Genomic DNA, 21086 nt, shown 5'->3' with positions numbered 1-21086 from the left:
CAGTGTCTCCTCTCCTCTGGATGTTTAGTTTAACATTTAAATCTCCCCTTAACATTCTCTGAAGTGGCAGATGGAATTTAATACAGAGAAGTGTGAGGTGATGTGATTTGGCAGAGGGGGTAGGGAGAAGAAATATAGAGTTAATGGCACAGTTCTAAGGAGTGAGCATGGACAGAGGGACCTAGGGGTTCATGTGCAGAGATCATTGAAGCTGGCAGGACAGAGTGAGAGAGGAATTCGCAAAGCAAATGGGATCTTGGGCTTCAGAAATAGAGGGATTGAGAACAAAAGCAGAGAAGTTATGCTGAACCTTTATAAAGCTCTGGTTAGGCCACAACTGAGTATTGAGACCAGTTCTGGTCACCACACTTTAGGAAGGATGTGAGTCCCTGAGAGGGTGGAGAGGAGATTTATCAGAATGGTTCCAGGGATGAGGGATTTTAACCACAAGGTTAGGTTGGAGAAGTTTGGGTTATTCTCCTTGGAGCAAAGGAGGTTGAGGGGAGATTTGATAGAGGTGTACAAGATTATGACAGGTTTAGATAAGGTGGACAAAGAAAAGCTGTTCCCATTCACTGATGGTACAAGGATGAGGGGGACACAGAGTTAAAGTTTTGGACAGGAGATGCAGGGGGGATGAGAGAAGAATATTTTTACACAGCGAGTGGTAATGACCTGGAACTCACTGCCTTTCGGGGGGATGGGACGTGGAAGCAGAGACAGTGAACAGTTTCAAAAGGAAATTGGATGGGCACTCGAGGGAAATAAACGTGCAGAGATATGGGGATAGAACGAGGAAATAGGGCTGACTGGTGCAACGAAGATTCTCAAGAATTGCAGATGATACGAAGATTGGAAACGTTGTCAACTGTGAAGAGGATAGTCTCAAACTTCAAGAGGACATAGACATGTTAGTGGATTGGGCAGATGTGGTAGATGAAGTTCAATGCAGAGAACTGTGAGGTGATTTATTTTGGCAGGAAGGATAAGGAGAGACAGTATAAAATAAAGGCAGAAACTCTAAAGAAGGTGCAGGAACAGAGGGACCTCGGTGTATATGTACATACGTCACGGAAGATGGCAGGGCATGTTGAGAGCGCAGTTGATAAAGCATATCGTATTTTAGGCTTTATTAAGAGAGGCATTGAGTACAAGAGGAAGCAGACACTATAAAACACGAGTAAGGCCTCATCTGGAGTACTGTATCCAGCTTTGGGCACCATACTTGAGGAAGGATGTGAAGGCATTGGAGAGAGTACAGAGAAGATTGACAAGAATGATTCCAGGGATAATGAACTGTAGCTATGAGGATAGACTGAAGAGGTTGGGACTGTTTTCCGAAGGCTGAGAGGAGACTTGATAGAGATATTCAAGATCCAGAGGGGTATGAACAGGGTAAATAGTGAGAAACTGTTTCCACTCAAGAAAACACAAGAACTGGAGGGCACTGATTCAAAACAATTGGCAAAAGGAGTAAACCGTGATGTGAGGAGAAACTTGTTCACCCAGAGGGTGGTTGGAGTCTGGAATGAACTTCCTGAGAGGGTGGTGCAGGCAGGTTCAATCGATGTGTTCAAAAGGGAATTGGATTGCTATCTGAAAAGAAAGAACGTGCAAGGTTACGGTGTAAAGGAAATATCTTTTTTTCTTAATTTTACTGTGGGATGCTTTAAAGCAGGCTTATGGGGGCTGTATGTGTGGCTAATTTCATCAAACTGCAGACAGTCAGACTGCAAGGTTTAAATCATCAAAGGGCTAAGGTGTAAAACAGGCATTTGAAATGGAGATGGGTAAGCTAGGATGAAGTCCCAGCAGATACAGTGTGAATGGAATTTGTATTTAGAGATGAGTTGAGAGGTTGTTTGATTTTCAAAGGGACATGATGAGATGTTTTCCAACTGGCAAGATAAGTAAGGCAAAGTTATTAAGTTTATTTTTTCCTGAAAGTGCTGGACATAAGGACAACATGAAAGATTTTTATATTTTGGCAAAAGTAACTTCCAAAGAAAGGGTGAAACAATGGGATTTACAGATCAAAAGGGAGGAAATATATTAACAGAAAGATGGGAAGCTGAATGGGGAGTGGCCATGTGAGATCTTGACTATGTAAAACAGACTTGTGAAGAAGCAGCCTCTGGTCACACCAAAGAAGTGCTTGTGTTCCAGAGTGCAAGGTTGTGTTCGATGCCTTGAAATTCCATTGTCGAGGGAGAGGGAGAAAGAAGCTGTGAAATACCTCCCTGATAGCAACAGTGTGTGCTTGTGGTAATATTGCTGGATGTTTGATACATGAAGAATCAATTTGGACAGTTGCCTCAAAGAGATGCGTAGCTGGGAGTCTAGTTAAGTAGAAATCTTGTGGGAGCTGTTATCAGGCTAAATGTAACTGTGTAACTGTCATCTTGTGTGTTTAAGTTTTCTTTTCTTTCGTTAATAAATGTTTTTATTTAATCTTTAAAATCCCTAAAGCTGGTAGTGGACTCTTTACTTCTGACTTCAGTGCACGAACCTTCTTGTAATAAATACAAATTGCAAAATCGTTCTAAGAGCTTGGCCGAGTTTCTCTTTGGGATTTGGTCAACCTGGCAAATATCACCTACCATATCATAACAATGGGAATAAGGCAGGGGAGTGGGACTAGGCAGAATGCGCTTTCAGAGAGCCAGTGCAGACTCGATGGGCCAAATGGCTTCCTTCTGCACCATAAGGATTATGTGATTCTGTGAATAATACCAGAACTGAGAGCATTTAACCCTCAAGAAAGGCTGGGGCTGCTTTTCTCTAGAAAAAAGACTGAAGGGTGACCTGATGGAAGTCTTTAAGATGATGAAGGGGATCAATAATCCAATAGGGATTTCATGAGAAACCTCTTTACCCAGCGAGTGGCGGGAATGTGGAACTCACTACCACAGTGAGTGGTTGAGGTGAACAGCATGAATACATTTAAGGGGAAGCTAGATACATACATGAGGGAGAAAGGAATAGAAGGATATGCTGATGGGGGTAGATGAAGAGGGGTGGGTGGAGGCACATGTGAAGAATAAATACTGACAGAGACCAATTGAGCCAAATGGCCTGGCCCTGTGCTGTAGACTCAATGGAAGAGACAAATGTATTTATTTTAGATCTACCTGTAGTGGTAGGAAAAACACTATTTACTCTCCAGGATAAAAATTAATGTATTTCATCAGCTTTTGCGAATCATTTCAGTGGAAATGTGCACTCCCAGGCTCAAAGAGCATCAGCCACTGGAAACAAAGTTGTGAGACCGACCAGTCCAGCAGAAAGAAACCCTCCGACCCTCCCACTTCACCAACTATCAGAATGAACATGGTTCAGTCCTGGATGTGATTAACAGCAGCAATAACAGCAGAATCCAAACCGTGGAATCACTTGTGAACTCGCTGGTGTCTCAGCTGGTGGGCCAACTGAGTGAATGTCTTTCCACACTCAGAGCAGATGAATGGCCTCTCCCCAGTGTGAACTCGCTGATGTATCTGCATGTGGGATAACTGAGTGAATCCCTTACCACAATCGGAGCAGGTGAATGGCCACTTTCCATTGTGAACTTGCTGATGTGTCCGCAGGTAGGATGACCTAGTGAAACCCTTCCCACACTCAGAGCATGTGAATGGCCTCACCCCTGCGTGAACTTGCTGATGCCTCAGCAGGTTGGATGAATCAGTGAATCCCTTCCCACACACAGAGCAGGTGAATGGCCGCTCCCCGGTGTGAACTCGCTGGTGTGTCTGAAGGTGGGATAACTGAGTGAATCCCTTCCCACACTCAGAGCAGGTGAATGGCCATTCTCCGCTGTGAACTTGTTGGTGTGTCAACAGGTGTGAAGACCGAGTGAATCCCTTCCCACACTCAATGCAGGTGAATGACCTCTCCCCAGTGTGAACTCGCTGGTGTACCAGCAGATCGGATGGATGAGTGAATCCCTTCCCACAGTCAGAGCAGCTGAACAGCCTCTCCCCAGTGTGATAGTGACGATGAGTTTCCAGCTCAGACGGGGGCCGGAATTCCTTCCCACAATCCCCACATTTCCACTGTTTCTCCATGGTGCGGGTGTCCTTGTGTATCTCCAGGTTTGACGATCAGTTGGAGCCGCGTTCACACACTGTAACTGGTGAAAACTCTTTCCACAGTCAGCGCACTGGAACTCTTTCACTCAGGTGTGTGTGTCTCAGGTTTTTTCCAGTCACACTGATGTTTGAAAACTTCAGAAGATGACAGAACAGAAAAACCTTTCTCCTTCGAGATTCAAAGGCCAATGACATTCAGCTCCCGATGAATTGAGTGCCTCTGGCAGGATTGATGTGATGTTTGGTTTCAGATTTCTGTCTGCAAATCCTGCCCTTCTAATATCCTGTAAAAGGAGTTTGCAAAGGTCATCACTGTCAGTGCAGGATAGAAATTCAGAACAGATTGTTCTAAGTTCTATGGAACATTATTTCCTCTGTCATTCCCCAAAAGTCATCCCAGACACACTCACTGAATTCTCACTCTGCTATGCCTAATATCCTCCCAATTCTCCTGAAGGTGCTGATTCATGCTGATCGGCTGATCCATGCTCACCTCTTCTTGTCCCGGACACAGAAACCTGAAAATCTTGATGCAAGCTGCTGCTCTAAATGTATATTTACATATTTAGTGGACTAAACAATGTGTATAATCTACAGCATTCTATTCCTTGATTAGAGATACAGGGGTGGGGTAAGGAAGAAACTTATTTAGGCAGTGAGTAGTCATGACCTGGAACTCACTGCCTACAAGGGTAGTGGAAGCAGAGAGGATTAATAATTTCAAAAGAAAATTGAATGAGCACTTGAATAAAATAAACTTGCAGTGGAATGGCGGAGGGGTATAGAGGGGGAATGGGACTGACTGGATTTCTCAACAGAGAGTCGGCATCGATTCGAGTTGCCAAATGGATTCCTGTGTCGTAATGACTCCATGACTGCAAATATATAACGTAGCTACAGTAACATATTACAAAACTAGAAATAATAATAAATGTACTTTATTAGAGAACCAGAACAATATATTATGTATTTACCTGCTTCATATATTACTAGGCTAGAAATAAAATAAATATAACTAGAGAACCATAAATAACATATCTAATATGTACCATATAACAACGCTAGACATATCTCTGTCCTATATTAATTTACTGTCATTCAAATGTCAGCCATCTCCTGGGGAAACCACCCCTTTAATTGTGAACATTAGGAAAGAGACCATCTTTTTCGCCAGACAAATAAATGTGTCAAGCTGAGGGAGCAAAGGATGTCAATGTCTTTAAGAGAGAGAGAGAGAGAGAGACCAGGGCCAACCTTTCCAGAGTCTGCACCCTCCCTGGATTCACTTCCTTTCCCTTCAGTTCCTGCAAGTCAACAATTTCCCTCCAGAATGAGAAAAGAAATGGAAAGGAGGAGAAAAGAAAGTGTTTTACTCACAGATGTTGGACACAGGATTAAGTTTTAGTCTGTGTGAAGTTCAATCTTCATTCACACAAAGCCCGCGCTCTGATTGGCTGGAGGACCAGAGTCCTTTCGGTCCTCCAACTCTTCCCATTGGTCAATCCCTCATTTTGAAGGGAAGGGGCGGGCTCTCCCCCGCACATGCGCAGCTTCCCCTCTCCCGAGTTCTCCAAGCGGCTTCTCGCTCTGGCCGGAGCCGTCAGCCGGTTGCCTGGAAACCTTGGCTCGAGGAGTTGGAGGGGGAGGGGTAACAATGGGTGGGGGCGGGGCTCCCGTGTCCGCGCGCCTGGCCTGCGTTCTCTCATCTCTCTCCATTGGTCAATCCCTGTTCGACCAGACGAGGTCGCGGAGCCCAAATTATTTCTGGGTCTGTCATAAACTACATGAGATAATATTACTGGTCCCATAGCATTGTAGCGATGTAACATATGTATATATATATACACACACACATATATATATGCACACATATATACGCACACACACATATATATATACACACACATATATATATATACAGACATATATATATACACACATATATATACGCACACATATATATATATACACACACACACATATATATACACAGACACATATATATGTACACACACACATATATACGCACACACATATATATATACACACACATATATACGCACACACACATATATATATACACACACATATACACACACACATATATATATATACACATATATATACACACACACATATATACACACATATATATACGCACACACACATATATATATACACACATATATATACACAGACACATATATATGTACACACACATATATATATGCACACACACACATATATACACACAGACACACATATATACACACACGTATATATACACACATATATATACACACACACATATATATATGCACACACATATATATACACACAGACACACACATATATATACACACACGATATATATATATATACACACACATATATATATACACACACACATATATACATGTATACACACACACACACATATACATATAAATATATTCTATATTTCATGTCACAGGGATCGTAGCAACTAGAATTGTCTGTTCTGAATTTCTAGGTCTCATGTTGTTGTCGGTCATGTCCACCCGCTCCCTGAATAAAATTCTCCCTCACTCCCCCCACCACCAAATCTCTAATAAGTCTGACTTAACTGAATATTGCACACAATTTTAGTCCAGTAACATAGACAGATATATGGCGAGCAGCCTGCATGAAGATTTCAGGGTCTCTGTGTACAGGACAGCAAGTGCTGAGCATGGATCTGTCGATCAGCATAAACCGGCACCTTCAGGACAATTGGGAGGGTGAATATCAGGTACACAGAGTGAGAACAGAGGGAGAGTGTGTGGGATGGAGATTTACAACTTCTGGGGAATGAGAAAGAAAATAATGTTCCAGAAAAACTCAAATTGTCTGTTCTGAATTTCTACCCTGCACTGAATTTTGTAAACTCCTTTTACAGGATATTAGAAGAGGAGAATTTACAGACAGAAATCTCAAACCAAACATCAAGTCAAGATCTGACAAGTCACTCAATTCATCAGGACCTGAATATCATTGGTCTTTGAATATAGAAGGAGAAATGTTTCCCTTTTCTGTCCGCATCAAAAGATTTTAAACATCAGTGTGACTGGAAAAGCACCGAGATGCAGACATCTGAGTGAGTGGGTTCCAGCGCACTAACTGCGGAAAGAGCTTTAATCAGTTAAACAGCCCAAAATAAATCGCACCATTCACAGCAGGGAGAGACTGTACACATGTTCTGTGTGTGGACGAGGCTTCAACTGATATTCAAACCTCAATAGTCACAAGGGCACCCACCATGGAGAAACAGTGGAAATGTACAGACTGTGGGATGGAATTCAAAGCTCCGTCAGATCTGGAAACTCATCGACGCATACACACCAGGGAGAGGCCGTACACCTGCTTTGTGTGTGGGAAGGGATTTATTAAGTCATCCAACCTGAAGCTACACCAGCGAGTTCACAGCGCAGAGAGGCCATACACCTGCTCCGGGTGTGGGAAGGGATTCATTGATTCATCCACCCTGCAGAATCACCAGAGAGTTCACACCGGGGAGAGGCCATTCACATGCTCTGACTGTGGAAAGGGATTCACTCAGTCATCCCTGCTGCAGATACAGCAGCGAGTTCACAATGCAGAGAAGCCATTCTGCTGCTCTGCATGTGGGAAGGGATTCACTGATTCATCCAACTTGCAGAGACACAAGCGAGTTCACACTGGGGAGAAGCCATTCACCTGCTCTGAGTGTGGGAAGGGATTTACTCAGTCAGTGCACCTGCAGACACACCAGCGAGTTCACACTGGGGAGAGGCCATTCACCTGCTCTGTGTGTAGGAAGGGATTCATTTGTTCATCGGAGCTGCTGTGACACCATGGCAGTCACACCGATTAGAGATTTTTTAGATACTCTGACTGTGGGTGTTAACTGTATCTATTCAGGTTAAGTAGATATTGATTGGATATTTACATGAGTACACATGAATAGAGACTGACTGACATAGTGTGGAGTCAGGAGGAATATACCTGTAATGTTTCACTGTGAATAAATCTATTCAAAAATAATGATTGACTCCACCCTAAGGCTGTCAGGATTAGAACATGGTAACAGAGAAAGCTGGTCTAATACTGAAGTTTGAAATTTATAGGAAAGTAAAATTTCAGAAGCCTACAATCTGAGTAGCTTTTGTGAGAAATGGCTGAAAGCAAGTGAAAATTGTCAGGGTCTGATTACCCATGGATGAGGCTGCAACTGATCATCGAATTCACAATGAGGAGAGACTGTTCACCTGACCTGAGTTTGGGAAGGGAGTCAGCCATTCATGCACCCGGCTGAGACACCAGCGAGTTTCTACCACTGCATGTAAATCTAAAAGAAATACATTTGTCTCTGTTCCATTGAGTCTACAGCACAGGGCCAGGCCAGTCAGCTCAGTTGGTCTATGTCAGTACTTCTGCTCCATGAAACATCACCTACTCCTCTTCATCTCCCCCACCCCCATCAGCATATTTGTCTATTCCTTTCTCCCTCATGTGTGTATCTAACTTCCCCTTAAATGTATTCAAGCAGCCCAGCCTTTCCTAAGGGTTAAATGCTCTCAGTTCTGATATTATTCTTGTGAATCTTTGTTGCCCCTTCTCCAGTGCCTCTATTTCCTCTTTCTAAATGGAGATCACAAATGTTGACAGTACTCACGTAGGCTAATCATGGTTCGGAGCAAGTTGAATATAACCTCCCTGCTTTTCAAATCTATCTTTCCCTCTAGAATGGAACCCTATATCTGGGCCCCACACTTTAAGAAAGATGTGAAGTTCTCAGAGAGACTGGAGAGAGGATTTATGAGAATGGCACCAGGAATGAGGGGTTTAGTTAATGGAGAGACTGGAGCAACTGAAATTTCACTCTGTAGGTCATAGAGTCATTAGGGTAGGGAATGGGGCCATTCAGCCCATTGAGTCCATGCCGGCTCCCTGTAGAGAAAACCAGTCAGTCCCATTGCCCCGTTCTATCCCCGTATTACTGGAGGTTTATTTCTCTCAAGTGCCCATCCAATCTCGTTTCAAAAACATTCCATCATCTCTGCTTCTACCACATTCATAGGAAATGAGTTCCAGGTCATTACCACTCACTTTAACTGCACACGAGGCTCATAGAACACAGAAGGAGGCTATTTGGTCCATCATGCCCATGCTGGCTCTTTGAAAGAGTTATCCAATTCATCCCATTGTCCTATAGTTTTGTTTTTCTTTCAAGGATCTGTCCTGTTCCCTCTTCAAAGATAGATTCAAATCTGCTCCTCGCACCATTTTCAGGCAGTGCATTCCACATCAGAACAACTCGCTGTGTTTTCATACAAATAATTCAGGATATAACTGTGTTTTGATTTTCAGAGAGTATTCAAAATGGCATCAAAGACATGGTTATTACACAAAATTAAAGCTCAATCTTTATCAATGATTTTGATGAGGGGACTGAGCTTAAATATCCAAGTATGCAGACAATTAGAAATAAATTGCATTTCTATAGCACCTCTCATGACCACAGGACCTCCTAAAATGTTTTACAGTCAACAAAGCACATTTGAAGTAGAGTCACAGTTGTAATGTAGGAAACTGTACGTAGGCCTAGGTAATCAAATTTACTTTTAAAATTCAATCACTTTCATACCATATTCATTGTTATGAGTAACAAGGTCAAGGAAGCCATTTTAAACCCTAACATGTGGCTTGCTGCAGCCATTTCACATTCTGTAACTTTATTAACTATATACTGATTTCGTATTGAAAGGCAGTCATGAAACAAATGATTATTCAGTAATGAACCTTGCAATGTAAGAGATAATTACTTTCTAAAGGCTGGATCTTTATTTTAAAAATTAACACTGTATAAACCTCAATGTTTCTCGACACTGCAGAGCTAGCAGTAATTGTTTAAACAAAGACATTCTTTTCTAATTTTGATAAGGATTTCATATTCTGTCGAAGTCCAGCTCAAGAATAAAGCTCATTTTTCAAAACAATCAAAATCAGTAAGAAATAAAGCTATTGTCTTCCACAAGCTGTCTTTTTGAACCAATATATCTTGTATTAACCAAATGTGTTTATTCAAGATTACTGTATTAATTAGCTACCAGTCGGTAATAGATGATTGAATAAGTAGTGAGCCTTAACTGAGTTACAATTATTAATCAGTAAATATAGTAAAAGAATGAATTTCATTTTCTGTAAAAATGTAAACCCTTAATTTCTGTGTATGTAAAGAATGTGCAATGATGATAAATGTAGCGGCAAGAGAAACCTTCAAGCTCTGATTAGCCTCAACATTTGAAATTGTATGAATAAGGGATTGTATAGAATCAGATAAAGGGATAGTATGAAACAGTTCTATTGTCTTCCTGTCTAAGATAATGAGAGAAGGTGGTGTAAGTAATTGGGGATCCAATTAAATTAATCTAGTAACCAAATTGACTAATTGTCATCTTACAACTGGTCCAACTCTGATGTGAGGTAATGGTCACTTTGGGGATAAAAGTAGATGTTCTGAACGTCTCCCTTGCTAGCCAAGTACTGAAGACTCCCGAGGCCGAGTTCCAAGGAAATTACTGTCAAAGATGGAGCCAGACTCCTGAGGCCGAATTCCTCAAGAATTACTGTCAAAGAAGGAGCCAGAGAGGGTTACGCTTCTACAGACTGATCACCCACATGAAGTTGTAAAAGTCAATGTCTTGTCTGAACCATAAGTGACTTTATTAAATGGCAAGTTGGGGATAGCAGAAATCAGTTAAATTACAGATTACAGGATTATGTAATATAAATGTAAAATTTAAAAATTTGCATTTATATAGTGTCTTCCACGACCACAATATATTGCAAAGTGCTTTACAGACAATGAAATACTTTTGAAGTGCAGTCACTGTTGTAATTTCGAAAATGCAGCAGCCAATTTACACCCAGCAAGATCCCACAAACAGCAATGTGGTCATGACCAGATGATCTGTTTTTAGTGATGTTGACTGATAAATTTTCGCTCGGACACTGGGGATAACTCCCCTGCTCTTCTTCAAAATAGTGGCTCCGGGAAGTTCTAAGTCCACCTGAAGCAGCAGACAGGGCTGTTGGGTCAAAGGACAGCAGTTCTGACAGTGCAGCACTCCCCCAGTGCTGGCACTCAGAAGTTTGGATGTGATATTTGTCCTCAGGTCCCTGGGCTGGGACTTGAAGCAACAACCTTCTGACCCAGAGGTGGGAGTGTGATCCACTGAGCCACAGATGACACTCTAGACAATACAACATTAAAAACAGAAAGTTACCCTTTAAAATCCTCCGCCCTTTGCCTCCAGTGCTTAAATCTCATAATAAAAACCCCAGTATAAATAACTAGTATTTGATGGACAAATGTTGAAGTGTTGGTTTAGAGCCACAAGTTTTGAGTTACCATTTGAGCCTCCAGCACCTTTCTGACTCTCTATTGCTCTTGTCAATGACAGCCAGGCGACGAGCTGAGGGCTGAATTTAGCTGAGAATAACGGGGCCTGCGCGCCTGTTGGGAAACTGCATGGGCATCGCACTAATAAAGAGACAGGAAGGTGCTGGAGGGCTGACTGGGAAATGGGCCTCCAACCAATCGGGGCGCGGGAGGGGGTGACCCGACCCCCGGGGTTCAGTGCCCCTGTGTCCAAAGCAGGAGTCAGGGGAACAGGGTACAGAGGAGCCGAACAGAAACCATTTGGGTCCAGAACATTGTGCACATCCTTTTACTCTGGTTGTCTTTTATCCTCAAGTAATTTTCTGTTTTTTTTAACCATGTTCTGTTTCATTAATAAACTTTTCTTAGTAAAAATATTTTATTCTGCTGGGCTTCTCATGATTAGATTTCTGCACTTTAGGGAAAGTGGGTGTGAGGAGTTGGCAGGCTCTTTAATAGAAAGTGAGTCCCTCTAAGGTAATTGGCAAAGGAGCCAGAGGGGGAGATGAGATTTTATTTTTGACACAGCAATGTTAGAAAATGGGGTTCAGGGAGTCAATTAACCCTTTATCCCCTTTTCCCAAACTCTGAAATGATTCACAGTGATAATCCTATTGGTGACAGTGGTTAGATTTTATTCAGTATAAATAAGACCTGACACATGCTCATGTCTGAGCAGTAGTATCAAAGTGCAGCAGCATTACCATTACACTCTGGGTAGAAGCACCATCTCCGCGTAAATGCTCCCTGGTCTGCCCCAGATGCCATGGCACCAGTCAATGCAATATGTAAAACCTCTACAAATCTCTGTGCTCGGGGAATCCTTTCTGATACTTTTCTACATCACAAAGTCTATGGAGACTGATTTAGCCCAATCATTGCTGAGCTAACATTTGAATGGACCAATTACAAAACCTGTCATTGAACCATCTGTACCTGCCCAAGCCACATCAAACTCTCAAACAATTGGCTTCCCATGCTCCGTCCCCGGTAGAGGGAGTCAGCATTCCCATGCCAAGCAGCGAAAACATGGTGGCCTTGACATCCAGGTGTTGTCTAGGATTCAAGGCACTCTTGTTTTCTCTATCCTCTGGGAGCTGTTTATCTCCTCTGTTCCCACATAGCAAGTCGTCTGTTCTCAGCTCTGCCAGATTTCTGCTGAAGTTTGGCCCCTTTTACACCTTTCGGATCAATAAAACAATCAGAAAATGAAGACCCGTGTGTGGTTTTCTTTAAAAGAAGTTCATAGGCAAAGGATACAAATTTTGCCAAGATACAGCGATCAACTTATTCATTTCATCAACACTTTCTTGCCTTTCACTAGAATGGAGGTGGAAACCAGATTGTTACATTCCACTGAACTACACCCACGGTGAGTTATTCCAATTTCTTTACTACCCAGTACATTTTCCTCATATCTTGAAAACAGAAATCAAACATACCCATTTGATTACAGAGATTAACGTAATTTATTTGTTCTTTATGGAGATGTCAGGCTGGGCTCGGTTTCCTTCGAGCACAGGAGGTTGACGGGAGATTTGATAAAGGGGTACAAGATTATGACAGGTGTAGATAAGATGGACAAAGAAAAGCTGTTCCCATTCGCTGATGGCACAAGGACGAGGGGGGTCACAGATTTAAGGTTTTGTGTAAGAGATGCAGTGGGGTATGAGGAGGAACTGTTTTATGCAGCGAGTGGTAATGAGCTGGAACTCGTTGCCTGTGTGGGTGGTGCAAGCGGAGACGGTGAACGATTTCAAACGGAAATTGGGTGGAGAATTGAGGGAAATAAACTTTCAGGGATATGGGTATAACATGGGACAGTGGGGCTGGTTTGCTCTACAGAGAGCTGGCATGGACTCGATGGGCTGAATGGCCTCCTTCTCTGTCCTAATGGCTCTTGATCTAAAGAGAACAATTTCAGCTGCTCCAGTCTCTCCAACTAACTGAAGTCCCTCATTCCTGGTGCTATTGTCGTAAATCTCCTCTGCTCCCGCTCTAAGAACTTCACATCTTTCTTAAAGTGTGGGGCCCAGATATAGGGTTCCATTCTAGAGGGATAGAATTGAAAAGCAGGGAGGTTATGTTCAACTTGTTTTGAACTATGGTTAGACTACGCTGGGAGTACTGTCAACATTTGTGATCTCCATTTAGAAAAAGGAAATAGAGGCACTGGAGAAGGGGCAACAAAGATTCACAAGAATAATACCAGAACTGAGAGCATTTAACCCTCAAGAAAGGCTGGGGCTGCTTTTCTCTAGAAAAAAGACTGAAGGGTGACCTGATGGAAGTCTTTAAGGTTATGAAGGGGATCAATAATCCAATAGGGATTTCATGAGAAACCTCTTTACCCAGCGAGTGGTGAGAATGTGGAACTCACAACCACAGCGAGTGGTTGAGGTGAACGGCATGAATATATTTAAGGGGCAGCTGGATACATACATGAGGGAGAAAGGAATAGAAGGATATGCTGATGGGGGAGATGAAGAGGGGTGGGTGGAGGCTCATGTGGAGCATAAATACTGACAGAAACCAATTGAGCCGACTGGCCTGGCCCTGTGCTGTAGACGCAATGGAACAGAGACAAATGTATTTATTTTAGATCTACCTGTCGTGGTAGAAAAAAGACAATTTACCATCCAGGATAAAACAAATGTGTTTCATCGCTGTTGCAGATCAATTCAATGGAAACGTGCACTCCCAGGCTCAAAGATCATCACCGGAAGCAAAAGTCGTGAGACCGGTCAGTCCAGCAGAAAGAAACCCTCCAACACTCCCACTTCACCAAGTGTCAGAATGAATGTGGTTTAGTCCTGGATGTGATTAACAGCAGCAGCAACAGCAGAATCCAACCCCTGGAATTACTTGTGAACTCGCTGGTGTCCCCGCAGGCTGAATAAATGAACAAATCCCTTCCCACACACAGAGCAGATGAATGGCCGCTCCCCAGTGTGAATTCTCTGGTGTTTCTGCAGGTGGGATAACTGAGAGAATCCTTTTGCACACTCAGAGCAGATGAATGGCCTCTCCCCTGTATGAAGTCACTGGTGTGTCAGCAGACTTGATGTGTCAGCGAATCCCTTTCCACACTCAGAACAGGTGAACGGCCTCTCCCCGGTGTGAACTCGCTGGTGTGTCCACAGGTTGGATGACCCAGTGAATCCTTTCCCACACTCAGAGCAGGTGAATGGTCTCTCCCCGGTGTGAACCCGCTGGTGCTTCAGCAGGTGGGATGACCAAGTGAATCCCTTCCCACATTCGGAGCAGATGAAAGGCCTCTCCCCAGTGTGAATGCGATGATGAATTTCCAGTTCAGATGGGATTCGGTAGCACTTCCCACAGTCTCCACATTGCCACGGTTTCTCCATAGTGCGGTTGTCCTTGTGAATCTCAAGGTTTGACAATCAGTTGAAGCCTCGAACACACACGGAATACTGGGACAGTCTCTCTGCACTGTGATGTTTTTTCAGGCTGTTTAACTGGTTAAAGCTCTTTCCACAGTCAGTGCACTGGAACACTCTCACTTAGGTGTGTGTGTGTCTCGGTACTTATCCAGTCACAATGACGTTTAAAATGTTTTGAAGCAGACAGAACAGACAAACATTTCTCCTTCCAGATTCAAAGCTTAAGAGTATTCGCATTCTGATGAATGAAGTGACACTGTCAGATCTTGACATGACGTTTATTCTGAAATTTTTGTCTGAAAACCCTCTCCTTTTGATAACCTGTAAAAAAGAGTTTGTAAAAATCAATACAGGATAAAATTTTGGAACTGAGAATTCTAGTTCATGTGGAACATTCTTTCTTCTGTCACTCCCCAAAAGGTGTGAATCTTTGTCCCACACACTGTCCCTCCATTCTCACTCTGCTGTACCTTAAATACACCCTCCCAATTCTCCTGATTCATGCTGATCGATAGATCCATGCTCACTGCTTCCCCTCAAGGACACAGAGACCTGAAAATCTTCAAGCAGGTGGTCAACCATATATGTGGCTATTCTAAAGCATGAAAAATGTGTCATATATTGCACTGTATCACTTGCTTAAGATACTTGCTTAAGGGGAATGTGAAGAAAAACTTTATTTACCTCCGAGTAGGACAATGGCAGCAGATGCATGGGAACACCACCACCACCATTTGCAAGTTCCCCTCCAAGCCACTCACCATCCTGACTAGGAAATATATCAGCCGTTCCTTCACTGCTGCTGGGTCAAAATCCTGGAAATCCTTCCCTAACAGCATGTTGGGTGTACCTGCACCACATGGACTGCAGCGGTTCAAGAAGGTCTCTCACCACCACCTTCTCAAGGGTAATTAGGGATGGGCATTTAAAATGTTGGCCTAACCAGTGACACCCAGACCCCATGAAAGAACATAATGAAAATGTAGACAGCGCGCAGTCATGACCTGGAACTTGCTGCCTAAGGGGTGGTGGAAGCAGAGAAGATCAATCATTTAAAAATGAAATTGGATGGGCACTTGAAGGAAACTTCTGGGAGAGAGAATGGAGATATTGAGGGTGAAGGAGACCGATTGGATTGTTCTACAGAGAGTTGGCACAGACTCGAGTTGCTGAATGGAGTCCTTCTGTGCCATAATGACTCTATGACTGGAAATATATAATGTAGCTACAGCACTTTATTACAAGACTAGAAAAGAAATGGAAAGGGGGAGAAAAGAAAGTGTTTTCCTCACAGGTGATGGACACAGGAGGAAGTTTTGGTCTGTGTGAAACTCAATCTTCATTCACACAAAGCCCACGCTCTGATTGGCTGGAGGACCAGAGTCCTTCCGGTCCTCCAACTTCCCATTGGTCAATCCCTCAGCATGACGGGAAGGGGCGGGCTCTCTCCCGCACATGCGCAGCTTCCCCTCTCTCGAGCTCTCCGAGCGGTTTCTCGCTCTGGCCGTAGCCGGTTGCCTGGTAACCTTGGCTCTAGGAGGGGGAGGGGGAACAATGAGTGGGGGCGGGGCTCCCGCGTCCGCGCGCATGGCCTGCAGGCTGGAACCCGAGACGTCACCGCGGAGCAGAGTGATTCCTATTGGTTGATTCAGGCAGGGTTCCATTGTGGACGTCACAATGCGGAAGTTGGACAATGAGCTTCAGACTAAACCTTCCTCCTCTGGGCAACATCTGTGAGGAAATCAATGTTTCCCCCTTTCCATTTCTTTTCTCATTCTGGGGGAAAATTGTTGATTTGCGGGAACTGAAGGGAAAGGAAGTGAATCCAGGGAGGGTGCAGACTCTGGAAAGGTTGGCCCAGGTCTCTCTCTCTCTTAAAGACATTGTGATACCCAAGTGAGAGTGTTTCCAGTGCACTGACTCTGGAAAGAGCTTTAACCAGTTACACTGCCTGAAAAAACATCGCACCATTCACAACGGGGAGAGACTGTACATGTTCTGTGTGTGGATGAGGCTTCAACTGATTGCCAAAGCTGGAGAGACTCAAGGACACTCACAACATGGAGAAACCATGGAAATGTGCGGACTGTGGGAAAGCTTTCAGGTTCCCATGTCAGCTGGAAACCCATCGACGCAGTCACACCGGTGAGAGGCCATTCACCTGCTCGAAGTGTGGGCAGGGATTCACTCAGCGATGCAACCTGCTGAGACATCAGCGAGTTCACATGGACAGGCCGTTCAACTGCTCTCAGTGTGGTGAGGGATTCAGTGATTTGCCCACCCTGCTGTACCACCAGCAACTTCACACTGAGGAGAGGCCATTTACCTGCTCCGAGTGTGGGAAGGGATTCAATCGGTCAACCCATCTGCTGAGACACCAGCGGCTTCATACTGGGGAGAGGCCGTTCACCTGCTTGGAGTGTGGGAAGGGATTCATTCAATCATCCAACCTTCTGCGACATCAACGAGTCCACACTGGGGAGAAGCCATTCACCTGCCCCGAGTGAGGAAGGGGTTCACTCAGTTGTCCAGCCTGTTTACCCACCGGCAACTTCACAGCGGGGAGAGGCCATTCCTCTGCCCCAATTGTGGGAAGGGATTCAATCGATTATCCAACCTGCGGAAGCACTAGCAAGTTCACAAGTGATTACAGGGGTTGGAATCCGTTATTGCTGCTGATAATCACATCCAGGACTGAACCATGTTCATTCTGGCAGATGGCAATGGAGGGTTTCTTTCTGCTGGACTGTCTGTTCTCATGACTTTGTTTCCAGTGGGCTGATGCTCTGACACTTGTTGCGAGTATTTAGCTACTTATTTCATATAGATCACAGGAACAAAGGGTGTTTTGAAGGTAAATGAAATGGTATTTAGTTTGCGTTTCTGCTTGGAACCTTCTAAAGCATGCCAATTTTCCATGACGATGAGCTGTGCGAGGGTTAGAAGGTTATTTTGATTAATTTATCTGGGTGTTTCTCACGGAAAGCAGCCAGATTTGCTCTTGTTTTATTTGCAGCTAAATTGGAGTTGTTGAGTGGAAAAGAAGCTGGAAGATTTGTTGAGCTTGGAGTTGGTGGATGAAATCTACAGTGACCCTTGCAGTGAAAGGCCTTGTGGTAGAACCAGTCAGCTTGAGCAGTTAGCTTGGAAAGAGCTGTGAAGATGCAGTTGGAGCAGGCTGGGGAGAAGCAGTCTGTCTGGTCAAAGTCAGGTCAAGAAGGCAGTGAGGCTCACGCTTGAGTTGAGGAATCCACAGTTGTGAGGTCTGAAAGAAATTTTGGAGGGTCGCTTAGCCAAAAGCTGATGGAATGATGCTCAAAGGTAGGACGGGGTTTACAACTTAAATAATTACAAAACAGTGTTAAGTTCCTAGTGTGTAGTTCGTTCAATTTTTTTCTTTACAATAAAGTTTGTTTTTGTTTAAAAACATTACATTTTGTGGCGTAAAACTTTCAGTGAATTACTGGGTGTTCAGATTTCTCTTTAAACACTGACAGTCCCGACCGGGATGGTAACATTCTAGCTTGGTGCCTGGGGAAAAAAGTGACCAGAAACGGTCAGTGAGAATCTCCACAGAGAGCGAGGCAGCAGAAGCCAGTCAGGCTCAGGAAGAGGTGAACCGATAATGGGTGTTTTCAAGTTACTGAATGAGACAGCGTGGCCTCTTTGTTCTTCTTTTTTGTCATGGGCAGTGAGTCAGAACTGGAAGCTTTTTTTATTTTTTCACAGAATGTGAGCGTCACTGTCAAGGCCAACATTTGTTGCCCATCCCTAATTGCCCATGAGGGGAGGGTGGTGAGCCACCTTCTGGGACCGCTGCTGTCTATCTGATTCGAGTTTTCTGTAACAGTTTGGTACAACTGTGTGTCTTGCTCGGCCATTTCTGAGGGCAGTTAAAGGTCAACCACATCCCTGTGGGTCCAGAATCACATGTAGGTCAGACCAGGTAAGGGCGGCAGATTTCCTTCCCTGAAGGGCATTGGTGAACCAGATGGATAAGAGAATTCCAAAGATTCACAAGCCTCTGAGAGAAGAAATTTCTCCACATCTCAGTCTGAAATGATCAGCCCCTTATCCGGAGACTGTGCCCCCGTGTTCTGGATTCCCCAGCCAGGGGGAAACAGCCTCTCAGTGTCCACCCTTCACACCCTGGCTCTGGCAGCAAGTTGGCTCCACCATTTGCCAGTTGAACTTTCAGATGTGAAGCGATGGGGGGGAAACATCCTTAATAAGTGTCGCCTGTTGACTCTGGTGGGCTTTGCAGATTCCCAGTCAATGTCCCGACTCCTCCCCTCCCAGCCGAGGAATCTTCGAGAAGAGCGGGAACCCCGGCTTTGTCCCCTTGTGGCATTGTGGCCCGGTCTTGTGCCCCCCCCACCTTCACCGCCGCACCCGGGCAGATACCAGGGACCTGACATTGATCTTCTTGGGGTCTGAAAGAAATCCAAACAATTTTCAAAGCAAACACTGATGCAGCTTGAAATTGGTACATTTGTCACTGAAACAAAATCCACGTGGGATTCTGCTCCCTCATTAGCTTCATGTGGCAGATTGACCAATGGGAACAACTGGAGGACCGAAAGGACTCTGGTCCTCCAGCCAATCAGAGCTTCCCCCATTGTCTGAATGCAGAAGTTGGACAATGAGTTTGTTCACCTGCTCATTGCTGCCCAGTAAAGCTGCTGCTCCTCTCTCTCTGAATGAAGGTTGAGCTTCACACAGACTAAAACTTCCTCCTGAGTCCAATGTCTGCGAATAAAACACTTTCTTCCCCCCCACCCCGCCCCTTTCCATTTATTTTCTCATTCTGGGGGTAAATTGTTGACTTGTAGCAACTGAGGGGAAAGGAAGTGAATCCAGGGAGGGTGGAGACGCTGGAAAGGTTGGCCCAGGTCTCTCTCTCTCTCTTAAAGACATTGACATCCTTTGCTCCCTCAGCTTGACACATTTATTTGTCTGGCCAAAAGGATGGTTTCTTTCCTAATGTTCACAATTATAGGGGTGGTTTCTTCAGGAGGTGGCTGACATTCAGGTGACATTATAGCAATATAGGATATAGTATAGTCTAGTGTTATTATAATGGTACATATTATTTATGGTTCTGTAATTAAGAACATGTATTTTATTCCTAGTCTTGTAATATAGTGCTGTATATATTTCCAATCATAGAGTCATAAAGGCACAGGAGTCTATTTGGTAACTTGAGTCCTTGCCAACTCTCTGTAGAGTAATCTAGTCAGTACCATTCCCCCTCTGTATGCCCGTTGCCCTGAAAGTTTATTCCCTTCAAGTGGCCATCCAATTTCATTTTGAAATTATCGATTTTCTCCGCTAACACTATCCTCATCGGCAGCAAGTTTCAGATCATCACAACTCACTGTCTAAATAAAGTTTCTCCTCACATCCCCGTGTAGCTCTAAACAAGTAATCCAGTACTAATAGTCATTTGGCAGCACAGAACCTGAGTACTGCTGAAGAAAGAGACATGATGTCAATGCTTTTTGTCTTGCACTTATCAGGACAATTTGCAAGAATACCAATTGTAAATGGAACAACAATTTATATTGCATGGGAAGAGAGTGCTCATTGGTTGGCAAGTAGACTCTGATTGGCAGAGGCGTTGCCATGCACAATGATCTCGGAAATGGTTTACTGCCAAACTTTTGTTTAAATGCAAACCAGACTCTGGTTGATCAAGGCAGTGCCCTGGGGAATGAACCAGGGAACGGCTTAAATGTCAGTTGGGAAGCATTTTTTGGGAGGCGAGGGCATAGTGGTATTGTCGCTGAACTAGTGATACAGGCACCCAAGGTAATGTTCTAAGGACCCAGGTTCTAATCCCAGTACAGCAAATGGTGGAATTTGAATTCAATAAAAATCTGGAATGAAAAAGCCTCATAATGATTATGAAACCATTGTCAATTGTTGTAAAAACCCATTCGCTGCACTAATGCCCTTTAGGGAAGGAAATCTGCTGTCTTTGCATGGTCTAGCTGACATGTGACCCCAAACCCACAGCAATGTGGTTGACTTTTAAATGCCCTCTGAATAAGTGTAATTAGGAAACGGCAATAAACGTTGGCCTAGACAGTGACATCCACATCCCATAAATGAATTTTTTTTTAAATTTAGGGGACTGTGATCATTGTATTG

General features: G+C 43.9%; 4 protein-coding genes and 1 pseudogene across 11 annotated transcripts in view; 3 read left to right on the top strand and 2 right to left on the bottom strand.

Moving 5' to 3' along the window:
* Nucleotides 1-21086, bottom strand: part of LOC144697248 (uncharacterized) — a 420900-nt gene that overhangs the window by 108833 nt on the left and 290981 nt on the right. The gene's annotated exons all lie outside the window — the stretch shown is intronic.
* Nucleotides 1-21086, bottom strand: part of LOC144697079 (uncharacterized) — a 280076-nt gene that overhangs the window by 17895 nt on the left and 241095 nt on the right. The gene's annotated exons all lie outside the window — the stretch shown is intronic.
* LOC144697407 (uncharacterized) overlaps nucleotides 1-21086 on the top strand; it is a 456361-nt pseudogene that overhangs the window by 300276 nt on the left and 134999 nt on the right. The window lies entirely within an intron of this gene.
* The window catches only part of LOC144698452 (uncharacterized), a 48755-nt gene that overhangs the window by 14730 nt on the left and 12939 nt on the right, over nucleotides 1-21086 (top strand). The window contains 1 exon segment of the mRNA XM_078570394.1: nucleotides 7274-7931. Within this exon segment, the coding sequence (XP_078426520.1) occupies nucleotides 7274-7931 (658 nt within the window).
* The window catches only part of LOC144697301 (uncharacterized), a 273518-nt gene that overhangs the window by 248793 nt on the left and 3639 nt on the right, over nucleotides 1-21086 (top strand). Inside the window, exons 1-2 of one of the 4 annotated variants that reach the window (XM_078569266.1) lie at nucleotides 16419-17787; nucleotides 17950-18254. The exons of 1 other annotated variant lie outside the window; for it this stretch is intronic. In XM_078569266.1, the coding sequence (XP_078425392.1) occupies nucleotides 16994-17440 (447 nt within the window). In that variant the 5' untranslated portion in view covers nucleotides 16419-16993 and the 3' untranslated portion in view covers nucleotides 17441-17787; nucleotides 17950-18254. Of the gene's footprint in view, nucleotides 1-16418; nucleotides 17788-17949; nucleotides 18366-21086 lie in introns of those variants that run through there. 2 more of the 4 variants (XM_078569265.1, XM_078569267.1) reach the window with 2 other exon arrangements.

The sequence above is a fragment of the Cetorhinus maximus genome, chromosome 23, assembly GCF_964194155.1.
Source record: "Cetorhinus maximus chromosome 23, sCetMax3.hap1.1, whole genome shotgun sequence".
Lineage (NCBI taxonomy): Eukaryota > Metazoa > Chordata > Chondrichthyes > Lamniformes > Cetorhinidae > Cetorhinus > Cetorhinus maximus.
This window is presented reverse-complemented; position numbering and strand designations above follow the sequence as displayed.